Source organism: Haliotis cracherodii, unplaced genomic scaffold (assembly GCF_022045235.1).
Source record: "Haliotis cracherodii isolate W230 unplaced genomic scaffold, xgHalCrac1.p SCAF_8, whole genome shotgun sequence".
NCBI classification, from domain to species: Eukaryota; Metazoa; Mollusca; class Gastropoda; order Lepetellida; family Haliotidae; genus Haliotis; species Haliotis cracherodii.
In genome coordinates, this window is record NW_027266341.1 from 58,739,234 (window position 1) to 58,751,628 (window position 12,395).

At 40.7% G+C, this 12,395-nt stretch overlaps 1 protein-coding gene across 6 annotated transcripts in view; it reads left to right on the forward strand.

The window, feature by feature from the left end:
* The window catches only part of LOC139450680 (kelch-like protein 5), a 182,761-nt gene that overhangs the window by 128,699 nt on the left and 41,667 nt on the right, over positions 1-12,395 (forward strand). For all 6 annotated transcript variants that reach the window (XM_071232484.1, XM_071232480.1, XM_071232482.1 and 3 more), the window contains one exon: positions 3,913-4,235. In XM_071232484.1, coding sequence (XP_071088585.1) covers positions 3,962-4,235 — 274 coding nt within the window. In that variant the 5' untranslated portion in view covers positions 3,913-3,961. The remainder of the gene's footprint in view (positions 1-3,912; positions 4,236-12,395) is intronic.

A 12,395-nucleotide genomic window follows, 5' to 3' on the forward strand; every position in this document is an offset into this window, starting at 1 on the left:
TGATGGTTACTTTGGAGTCCATTCAGAATGTACCCTTCACATGTTGCATCTTGTTATTTCAATTTTTGTTATTAGTGATTTTATGTTTGATGTCTCAAACCGAAGAGTTTCGTTGTTTTTTATGAGATCTTTTCGCAAGTTTTTATTACGGTCTGAGATTGATTCCTTTTCGCTTACCTTTGATGTTAGAGAGCTGTTTTGCTTCCTGAACCGGTTGGCCACGGTGTGGTATTGATCTCATAGCAGGCAGTAATATCTCACATACAGATCCAAACTGGACAAACACTGATGCGAGGATCTGAACCCCACACCAGAAACTAACACTAGCATGTTATTGCGGAGTGAAAGTCAGTTGATTTAGACTATTTGCACTGTATGCTGGGCTGGCCGCGCTGTAGTTATGTGTTTATTGAAATTGATAATTATCAGTTTGGCGTGTCAGGGCCATGTATCTGCCTGGAGTAGGGATGATAGGCATTGCCGGCACTGAGCAACAACAACCCCTAGTGTCAGTTACATGACCCTTTGTGCCAGCTGGCAGCCCTTCCTTGTCTTGAAGTGATAACTAGCTGACCCCCCTGCCAGGCTTGGCCCCCGGGGACCAGCTACAGCATACTGGCAAACATCACAGGCCCAAACACAGGGAGCAAATCGGTTACAACTGGGACTTCATCAGGGAACTACTTGTTGAAAACTTTGAAAATCAATAAGGAATATTATTGATAATTATTAGTGTTGGCACCAGGGACTGGTGTTTGTTATATACAGCTATATAATGGCGGTATGTAAATAATCGTGTCTGGACCAGACAATCCAGTGATTGACATCATGAGCATTGATCCAAGCAATTTGGACACAATGACATGCATCAACCAAGTCAGCGAGCCTGACCACAAGTCCCGTTAGTCGTCTCTTGCGAGAAGCATAATTGCCTTTTACAGCAAGCATGGATTGCTGAGGACCTATTCTAACCTGGATCTTCGCGGGTACCGGGGAGTGGTGATTTCCAGCATTAGATCTTTTTGCTGCATTGGTGGGTAGACGGAGAGCCCACCTTTCCCCTCTCTCTCCCTGCTTGTGGTCACACCTTGTGTGTCAGTTTCCAGAGTAACATGGATCAGAGCTCACACTCTCAGTCACTGGTTTGTCTGAACCAGGCTTCATATAATCATAAGTCACAGGCCGTAATGCTGTAGCTGTGACAACTGAACTTTTTGTTCAGTGCAAATATGGTATAAAATAACCTGATGACATAACAGGAATATAGGCTTAAGCCTGTTACACTATCCAAAACTTTGATAAAAACTTGGTCAAAGAAAACGTTGACCAAGTTTTTGATAGTGTGACATGCTGTCAATCCTGATGAATTCATGATTTGTTCTGCAGCAGAACTTGATAATATGTTCAAATAATGATGGGAACGTATGAATCCCCAATCCTCTCAATAGATGCAGCTAAGATCATTTTCTAGTCTATGTTTCATCCCTACAGGATGAGACTTGCAGTTAGCTGTCTGGTTCCTTGTTACCTACACACAGACACCTATAGGTCTGCCTGGGTTTTGTCTGAAGTGTGCCAGTGACACCTGAGTTGTACCCTCCACTTGATTCTGCACAGATGTGGACAGGCCTGGTTCAATGGAATCTCGCACATCTCACTCACTCTCATAGTTGCCCTTTCACTTCATCTCTCAATAAACCTCACCCGCCCAAGAAAGCGGGTCGAGACCGAAGATTTGGACAATGCCAACTGCAAGTGCCCAGGTTATGAGATGCAGAACTGGCATATACTCCACTTGGACTATGAGAGAAGGTGAGACCCGACAAGCTTGTCCACACCCTCCATGAGACCTACCCCTCACCCTATCTGTTAGCTGCCTCACACCCTCTCTCACACCGTCCCTCCCTAGTGGTTGTTCTGGTGCTAGTCTGATGCTTCCTAAGTTCCTGCTCTTCTGCCTGGTAACTTGTTTCAAGGTCTACATGTATTCCAGAATCAACTTTGGTTCTCTTCGGACATTCCATTGGATACCTTTGCAAATTAAACATCAGATATTTACTTTTTGGGGGGTTATAATTCATCTTTATTACTCTGTTAACAATATTTGCAAGTGTAACTGTTGAGTAATGTTTGTGTAGTGTTCTGAATATTGCCTTGCTGATTTATTACCAATTCAGATGTGATATTTACTGCCTCCATTATTCATACAGTCTGTCATTACAGCAAACAATGATTCATCATAATGATTTGTTGGTCCAAACCTTTATGTGTGCGAGAATATGGAGAAAATATATGATTAGGACCCTGTATCTGAATTCCATGGTCAGATGTAAACGGGATATGAGCCGAGCGTGGTTCCGGCTTTGAGGGAGGACACTTCCCACAAGGCTTCACAGGATGTCTCTAATCACCGCATACCACATGTCACATGACCTCTGATACATCATCACAGAGCTGTACTTGGGATGTCCTCTCGGCAACACTTGGGATCTCCTAGTCATGGCTCTGGATGGCCTTGTTTAGAAGATGATTTGATGCTTGGCTTATAAGTACCTGATATTTGTGTTAATGGATGTTGTACTCTCTTTGAGGAAGTCCTTACACGGTTCATTGGTATTTCTTTTGCACAAAGGAGAGGAGCTTGGTTCAAAGGTTCCTGTATATGCACTTTGTTATTTCCTTGTTCGGGGGCAGAGTTTCACATCTGTTCAGTTTGACTGATTGTCATCCAAAAGTTCCAAAAGTTTTTTTTCAAATTTGGCAATGAAGTAGAGGAATATACATATATAATTTACTGAAAAGCCTAGGCAAGTCTAGATCAAACTAAACAAAGTCTAGTTTTTGATAGTTTTCTTGATTCCACAAATGAAAACAGCAGAAGAGAAAAGGTTCTTATAACTATTTCAAAGACATGTTTTCATTGACTAAGTGTCAGTTTAGTAGCATGTAAACTTTATTCATACCATCATGTAGATAATAGGGAGTCTATGCTTATTCTGAATTCAGAAGAAGCTTTTCAAGGTGTGTTAGGTGTTGGTGTGTATAGATTTAAAGCCTCATGTTCTCAGTAGTGTGGAGAGAGTCTATATATAGTTGTCAGCAACGCTGAGGACATGAGTATGTAATAGGGAAAATATGTGTATTCTCTAAGCAAAAAAACATGCATCATATACAGTGTGATACCATCATTGAAACATTTCCTCTCTAGGATTATGAAGTTTAAGATGATGTCCTGGTTAAAGTGTTGCTCGGTTTCAGAATGAGTCAGTGTGTTAGCTGTGTGTGGTACCTGTGGTGATGTAATGTTGGGAGTGATCTCCCCTTGTTCCAAGAGGTGTCAGGTTACAGTGGGGAGGTGCTTTTGCTTCAGCAATCTGGGCTCTTCTTGGTTAGGAAATGAATTCAGTTCTGTTAATTCATTCTTGATATCATGTATTGTGAGTTTGTCTGATCAAATCATGTTTTGTATATCTGAGATTATTTGTATCCAGCTTACACTGTGGATCACTGAGCTAGCCATACCTTGTGTTAAGATGATCTCAGTGAAATGAATGCATCTGGTCTTTCTCCAGACTAGAACAAATTAAAGCAAGACTATGAATGATGTGTAAAATATACTTGACCAAAAGCACAAATCCCATTTAATTTGGCTTACAAATTGCTTTAACAATAGCTGTCAAAAAACTAGTCAAATCTAGTAGATGTTATTTTTGCCTCCTTTTGAATTGTTACTTTACCAAACAGCTGATCACTCAGAGTCGGAAGACAGCATCAGCATTTGAATTAACAACGAGGAATTGGTGGCCCTAGGCTTTTTTTGACAACAGGGAAAAACCCACATTAATACTTCCTTCATTTGTGAATGTTTTGTGTTTTAGACATGTAAGTCTGACTGTCTTCCTTCCTTTGCAGGTACCTGGTTCACCATCACCACACCTATGCAAACTTCCAGGGCAATAGAATGGACGAGTTTGGGGACGAGTTTCGCTCCATCAACCATTCCGAGAGGATGATGAAAAAAATGGAGAACTATGTGAGCAAAAACACTCTGTGTGATGTTACCCTTATTGCCGGAACAAAGCGTATTCCGGCACACAGGCTCGTCCTCAGCGCAGCCTCGGACTACTTTGCTGCGATGTTCACAAGTGATGTCAGGGAAGCTACGATGTCCGAGATCAAGATGAAGGATGTGGACCCGGATGCAATGGTGTCCCTCATTAACTACACTTACACAGGTAGGTGAAGCTTGGTACAGAGCCCTGTGAGAGGAGGGTCAGTGTTGTTGTTACATCACAGACAGCAGTATTACAGCAGTATCTGCCTCCGTGGTCTATAGGTAGGGTGTACGCCCAGAGAGTGGAAGGTCCAGGGTTCAGTCCCTGGACACGTCATACCAAAAGACGTAAAAAGATGGTACTTGTTGTGACCCTGTCATACATTGGATTGTAATAGCAGTATTGGCCTCGAGTGGGTGATACATACATTGGATTGTAATAGCAGTATTGGCCTTGAGAAGGTGATACATACATTGGATTGTAATAGCAGTATTGGCCTCGAGTGGGTGATACATACATTGGATTGTAATAGCAGTATTGGCCTTGAGAAGGTGATACATACATTGGATTGTAATAGCAGTATTGGCCTCGAGTGGGTGATACATACATTGGATTGTAATAGCTGTATTGGCCTTGAGTTGGTGATGCATACATTGGATTATAATAGCAGTATTGGCCTCGAGTGGGTGATACATACATTGGATTGTAATTGCAGTATTGGCCTCGAGTTGGTGATACATACACTGGATTGTAATAGCAGTATTGGCCTCGAGTTGGTGATACATACATTGGATTGTAATAGCAGTATTGGCCTCAAGTGGGTGAAACATACATTGGATTGTAATAGCAGTACTGGCCACGAGTGGGTGATACATACATTGGATTGTAATAGCAGTATTGGCCTCGAGTTGGTGATACATACACTGGATTGTAATAGCAGTATTTGCCTCGAGTTGGTGATACATACATTGGATTGTAATAGCAGTATTGGCCTCAAGTGGGTGAAACATACATTGGATTGTAATAGCAGTACTGGCCACGAGTAGGTGGTACATACATTGGATTGTAATAGCAGTACTGGCCTTGAGTTGGTGGTACATACATTGGATTGTAATTGCAGTATTGGCCTCGAGTGGATGAAACATACATTGGATTGTAATAGCAGTATTGGCCTCGAGTGGGTGATACATACATTGGATTGTAATAGCAGTATTGGCCTCGAGGTGGTGGTACATACATTGGATTGTAATAGCAGTATTGGCCTCGAGTGGGTGATACATACATTGGATTGTAATAGAAGTATTGGCCTCGAGCGGGTGATACATACATTGGATTGTAATAGCAGTATTGGCCTCGAGCGGGTGATACATATATTGGATTGTAATAGCAGTATTGGCCTTGAGTTGGTGATACATACATTGGATTGTAATAGCAGTATTGGCCTTGAGTGGGTGATACATACATTGGATTGTAATAGCAGTATTGGCCTCGAGTGGGTGATACATACATTGGATTGTAATAGCAGTATTGGCCTCGAGTGGGTGATACATACATTGGATTGTAATAGCAGTATTGGCCTCGAGTGGGTGATACATACATTGGATTGTAATAGCAGTATTGGCCTCGAGTTGGTGGTACATACATTGGATTGTAATAGCAGTATTGGCCTCGAGTGGGTGATACATACATTGGATTGTAATTGCAGTATTGGCCTCGAGTTGGTGATACATACACTGGATTGTAATAGCAGTATTGGCCTCGAGTTGGTGATACATACATTGGATTGTAATAGCAGTATTGGCCTCGAGTTGGTGGTACGTACATTGGATTGTAATAGCAGTATTGGCCTCGAGTTGGTGATACATTGGATTGTAATAGCAGTATTGGCCTCGAGTAGGTGGTACGTACATTGGATTGTAATAGCAGTATTGGCCTCGAGTAGGTGGTACGTACATTGGATTGTAATCGCAGTATTGGCCTCGAGTGGATGATACATACATTGGATTGTAATAGATAGGATCAGCAAGGAAGACCATCTTACAACTGACCTGTCTGGAGTACTGTGATATATTAAGTCTGATCGCCACTAACACTGTCGGTGTTTAGGTTACCTGGACTGACAAGGCTACGTTGGGCACTTCCTGTGATAAAGACATGTAGACCCTGAAACAAATATATCCAATACAGCCCATGCAAGTCTATTATATTTGGCAAGTCTAGATTACCTTAGTTTCAGGAAATGAAGAAAGGCTCTGGGCTTCTTTTTATTATGTTTTGTTACTATAATTTAAATTATTATTTTTTTCTATAAAATTGTTTATTTCAGAGGCAAGATGTTAGTCTCTGGACTCCTTTTTATTATATTTTATAACTATAAATTTTTTAAAATAGTTTTCTCTATAAAATAGTTCATTTCAGAGACTAGATGTTAGTCTACTGATAAGGCTGTAACTCTGCTTCTTGGATGTGATGCAAAAAATGTGTCATTAACTAGATGAGAGTAGCTGGAAAATTGCTCATTCAGTGTTATGCAATATCCACTCCATTACTTGTGGCCATAGTCAGTCATTGCAAAATACTACAGGCTGTGAAGTTCGATTTTATGTCCCCACACAAGTAGGTTTGGCTGTTGGTGTGTAACACTGTTGCAATATTCATGGCATTTATGGTGGTTGGTTTATTGTGAAGTACCATAAAACAACAATAGCAGAGCATTTTGTGCTCGCACAATTCCCTATTGGCAGATTTAATGCAGACATGCCATGACAGGAGAGGAAAATAATGTAGTCTATTTAAATCAGGCGGTCTACATAGGGGAGATAACTGTTAGGATTGTTATATTGAATGGAAGGTAGTTATGGATAGCATTGTGAAATACAAAAAGAAGTTTGTGGACAGCTCTTCCAAGGCTGAGTCGTGTAGTCCTCTTTACACTGCCACCACTGATTGCAGAATGACTTGTTGGACATCACAGAGAAGAACATAATTTAATAGATATTTCTTGCTTATAATTTATTGCAACTTTTTTATATTCAGATTTTGTACAATTATATCATCCATCATGTGCCTTGACAAATTAACTCTTTTACGTTTTTGTTTTTATTTATTGATCAGTTATTGCATCAGAAGGTTTTTCAAATATTGCTCCCTTTCAGAATTAAATCTTTGGTGCCGTACGTTGACGTAATGACTTATTACCATTGAGTAGGTCCCCAATAACATGTGCTTGCAGTCAGTGAGGACTAATGAGGATTAGTAGGACATTGTTCTGGCTGATTGTGTGTCATCACGCCCTGAGGACATTGTTCTGGCTGATTGTGTGTCATCGGGACATTGTTCTGGCTGATTGTGTGTCATCACGTCCTGAGGACATTGTTCTGGCTGATTGTGTGTCATTGGGACATTGTTCTGGCTGATTGTGTGTCATCGGGACATTGTTCTTGGCTGATTGTGTGTCATCACCCCCTAAAAACATTGTTCTGGCTGACTGTGTCATCATGCCCTGAGGACATTATTCTGGCTGAAAGTGTCATCAGGACATTGTTCTGGCTGATTGTGTGTCATCACGACCTGAGGACATTGTTCTGGCTGACTGTATCATCACGCCCTGAGGACATTGTTCTGGCTGAATGTGTGTCATCACGCCCTGAGGACATTATTCTGGCTGAATGTGTATCATCAGGACATTGTTCTGGCCGAATGTGTATCATCACGCCCTGAGAACATTGTTCTGGCTGAATGTGTATCATCAGGACATTGTTCTAGCTGAATGTGTATCATCACGCCCTGAGGACATTGTTCTGGCTGACTGTGTATCATCACGCCCTGAGGACATTGTTCTGGCTGAATGTGTGTCATCACGCCCTGAGGACATTGTTCTGGCTGAATGTGTGTCATCACGCCTGAGGACATTGTTCTGGCTGACTGTGTGTCATCATGCTCTGAGGACATTGTTCATTATGTCAACCAGTGGTTTACCTGATCCATGAGAGACTGCTGTGGCAGAGGTGTAATGATACTGACTGTGTAAATAAACACCAGCTTATTCCCTGCAGACTATGTTCTTTATGCTGTCGTCCCTTCTGGAGGAAATAGTTGTCACCCATGTCAACAACGTTATGAATCATGGACAAACTTGCCTTGATCCTTGCATAGTTGTAATGATTTCCTCATGATTACCTCCAGCTGGATTCATTGGCTGTCACATTAATAAGGTAACATGAGACTGATTAATCAAATTACTCACAAACAAGGAAATCTGATACACCTGACTGTTTGAAATGGAAACAGAATTGAAATAGAAATTGAATTGCCTTTTCTGTCCCAGATAGAAACACAGTAGATTTGCCTTGCCTGTCCCAGATAGAAACACAGTAGAATTTCCTTGTCTGTCCCAGATAGAAACACAGTAGAATTTCCTTGCCTGTCCCAGATAGAAACACAGTAGAATTTCCTTGCCTGACCCAGATAGAAACACAGTAGAATTTCCTTGCCTGTCCCAGATAGAAACACAGTAGAATTGCCTTGTCTGTCCCAGATAGAAACACAGTAGAATTGCCTTGTCTGGGGAGGTGGTTGACATGGGGCAGGTTGATGGTGTCCGGTCATTAGTGTGTCAGGTAGTTATGTGGCCAGATCTGTCTCCATCTCATCAATAACACTTAAGCATCTTCACTTGGCTGGGACTGTGATTACAGACGTCACACAGCCAAACTATAGGATATGGAGGAGGATGGATTGGTGTGTTCATCTCAAGGTGCTCATTCAGATTTACTTGTTCTCAGGTGGACTGTAGTATGAGAAAAAAACATCCTCGATTGTCTGAAAACATTTACAGTGAAACATGGATAATTTGGACAGGATGGTTTACAATCAAAATGTTCTGGTGTGCAATTCTCTTTGACGATTCACGGTTATAAATTAGTGTTCTTTTGTGTATGTAGATGAAGATGGTCATAAAAGAGGTTTTCCATATTACCAAGGTTTCACTGTGTATTGCTCTCTGGCTTTTGTCGAATTAGATTTGGGGTGCAGGCTTGAATGGGGCAGTTGGGTAGCCTAGTGGTTTAAGCATTCGCTCATCACGACGAAGACATGGGTACAATGTGTGAATCTTATTTCTTGTGTCCCCCGCTGTGATATTGCTGGAATATTGTTAAAAGCAGCATAAAACCATACTCACTCACTCACTCACTCACTCACTCACTCACTCGGGGGCACGGGTGGCCCAGTCGTCTAAGGTGCCACGATTCGCTGTGCAGAGTTGTGTCCCTTGAGCATGCCAGAAACCTATGATTGTGGGTTCGAATCACAGTTCACCCCGATTATGTTTCTAGGTTTGTCAGCGCCATACCCGTGCTCGTGGGTTTCACCGAAGTGGTAAACGTCTTAGACCTGCATCACTTCGAGCTTTCCTCCCACATTAAGCTGACACGCCGCGATATAACTGGAATACTGTTAAAAGCGGCATTAAACCCAACTCACTCACTCACTCACTCACTCACTCACTCACTCAAATTAGTTTGATGAACACATCCATGGAGATTTGCACATAGGTATTGATCTAGTTTCTGAAAGTCAAGTGTATGAGTGGTAAAAAAATGCAGCTGGTTATATTCAGTGGTTAATATGTTTATCATCATACCCTGATGGCGGAAGCTGTTGCCCCAATCTTGATTTTTTTTACAGGCTGCGGTGATATAGCTGAAATATTGTTGACATTTAACAAACGAACAAACAATCCACACATAGGGACCAGTTGGGAAAAACACTGCCTTAAATCAAATTAAGGAAGTCACGACACCATAGCACTAAGGTCCTGATAACACGTATTAGAGGCTAATCAGTAAGCATGATTTAATCATTGTTTTTCACTCAAGGATTATTTACACTCATTATGACTGGAGTGGGGTTTTGGACCTCACAATATAAGGCACATAGTTCTGTCAGTGTACAGTGGGATCTCAGTGTAACAGATATTTTCCCATAGGCTGTAGAGGTTATTGTGGTGATGTTTCTGTATGAGCAAAGTCCTAATTGTTCATAAAGTTCACAGACAAGTCTGGTGTCATCACTGACCAAATTGATAAGTGAATGCATTGACATAGAGATAGACGGTAGAGGCAAAGAAGGACTTGGGTCATAATCATCTTCATAAGGCCACAATAAAATTGAATTTTGACAACATATATAAAAAATGTGAGAGGGGCATTTTTATTATTGTTGTTGTTTGTTTTTGTTTTTTTATTTTTAAATTTATTTTTTTCAACAAAGTGTTCAAGGCCGAGGTTATTCGCCAGTATGAATGTTGTAGGACGACATGGTGTATTTAATGAATTAGAGAAAGGCAGCAATTGTTGTTCATTTGTACTCGGGGACAATGAGATAACAAGAGGCAGGGTGTTTGGTAGCGAGGAAGATGGAGATCAATACATTATTATGGCCTTATAACAAGTAGAAGGGTGATACATTAATTGTCACTAAATCCAGGCCTATTCATACCATAGAGCCCCAGACAGCAGAGCAGAGAGAAGGAGAGTGGGTATCCCACCATTAAACTTAATTATGTATTATTAATGCTGCGCAAAGACTTACACCCCCACGCTGCCTTTCATCCCCGCTCCCAACCCCATCCCACCCCACCCCTAGCCTAACAACCATCGCCTACCCCTTTCCTGGAAGCATGACTCACTTCTACTTTCACAGGAACATTTTGATTCCATGTTCGTCTGAATTTATTTTATTTTTTCATTTTTTTTTTTTTTTTTTCAATTTATGTTCTTTGGAGACAATCATGCATCACGAGCCTGACTCATTTCAACTTTCACAACAGGTACCTTCAAATTGCATGTTTGGCTTAATTTGATTTTTTTTTAAATTTGCGTTTTCATTCTTGGGACATGATTTATTTTTGTGCCTTTATGTGCCTCATCACAGGTCTTGTGATGGCCGTGTATGAAAGGAGCCCTATCTCATGTGTAACCTGATACCCCAGTCCATTAGAAAAAGTGTTTACACGCCAGCTATGAAAACCTATTATTTTTGGTGAAAACCCATGTTAGCATGACCTTATCAAGATGAGGTAGAGGGCAGGTGATTACAGGTGTATTCGAGTTGAAATTGGAGAATTATTCAATAGTAGATGTAATGAATTATGCATGTTTATTCAGTAATGCAGGACAATCCTCAACAAAGTGTATGAATATAAAAGCTTTCTTTCAAATATTCAGGCGTATTTGAAGTAACAGAAGTATTTAGCTCCCATTGGCGCACCTTCCAGCACAGCTGGCTGCATCAATGGAAACACAGGAAGATAGGGGATCTATGTTGGAGATATATTTATTTTTTTATTTGTTTCCTTTTTGCTAAAAGCTATTAATATGATATATATGAATTTCAATTTTATAAATACCTCTGTTTATTGATGTTATGCTGACAATCCGTATATAAATAAGAAAAAAAAGGAAAAAAATAGCCTGGTAAGCAATTACGTGTTATCTGACATTTATCTCAAAATGTCAGCGTTTTATTTATCCTTTCCATTTAATCATCCCTCTATCGGAAAAACAGTTTCTTTTCCAGAATTTTCGTTTGATCCTTTCGACTTCAAGTAAGTGGAGCTCATACAGTTCTAAGATTATGTTCATCCTGGGTTTTAGTTCAGAGATTTCAAAAAAATTGGAATAGAATTGACTATTTGTCTGTCAAACTGATTGGGACAATGGAAGTTGTGAGGAATCGTGTAGTGCATCTTGGCATATGCTGGTCTGTGACATCTGCCCTAGGGAATGTAATGGACACAGATTATCTAATTCACGAGCGACTTTATAATCTGGAACAAGGACAGTCTATCTGTGCTGAGCTGTGGCAGAGTCGGCCTGCTTTGATGTCTCCAGACTTTGTTCTGTAGTGTGTGTTAATCACACTACTGACATTTTTCAAAGGAACATGCAAAAACGCTGAAGTCATGTGACAGCTGTTTTTTTCTCTGTGTTCGTATAGCACAATCCTTTTGTGTTGCCTAGCATTGTTTTTTTTAGAATGTTATATCGAAGGAAATGATAATGAAGGTCTGCTGTTCTTTGTACTCGTATCTTACAAGACAGATTTTGTTTGATGTGCACTCATGGAGATAAAGGATGACTGACTATGAAGCAAAATATGAACTTAAGTGTGTTAAAGCTACAGCCCTGTAGATCTTGAATGTCTACCTTTCAAGGATCTGTAAGGTTTATGAGCACATTTTTTATGGATCATGACTGACTCTTTTGGAGTAATTTAGTGAAATGACAACATCCAACACAGAGCGCATTGGTCTAGGTCTACAACTAGGGTTGTAAC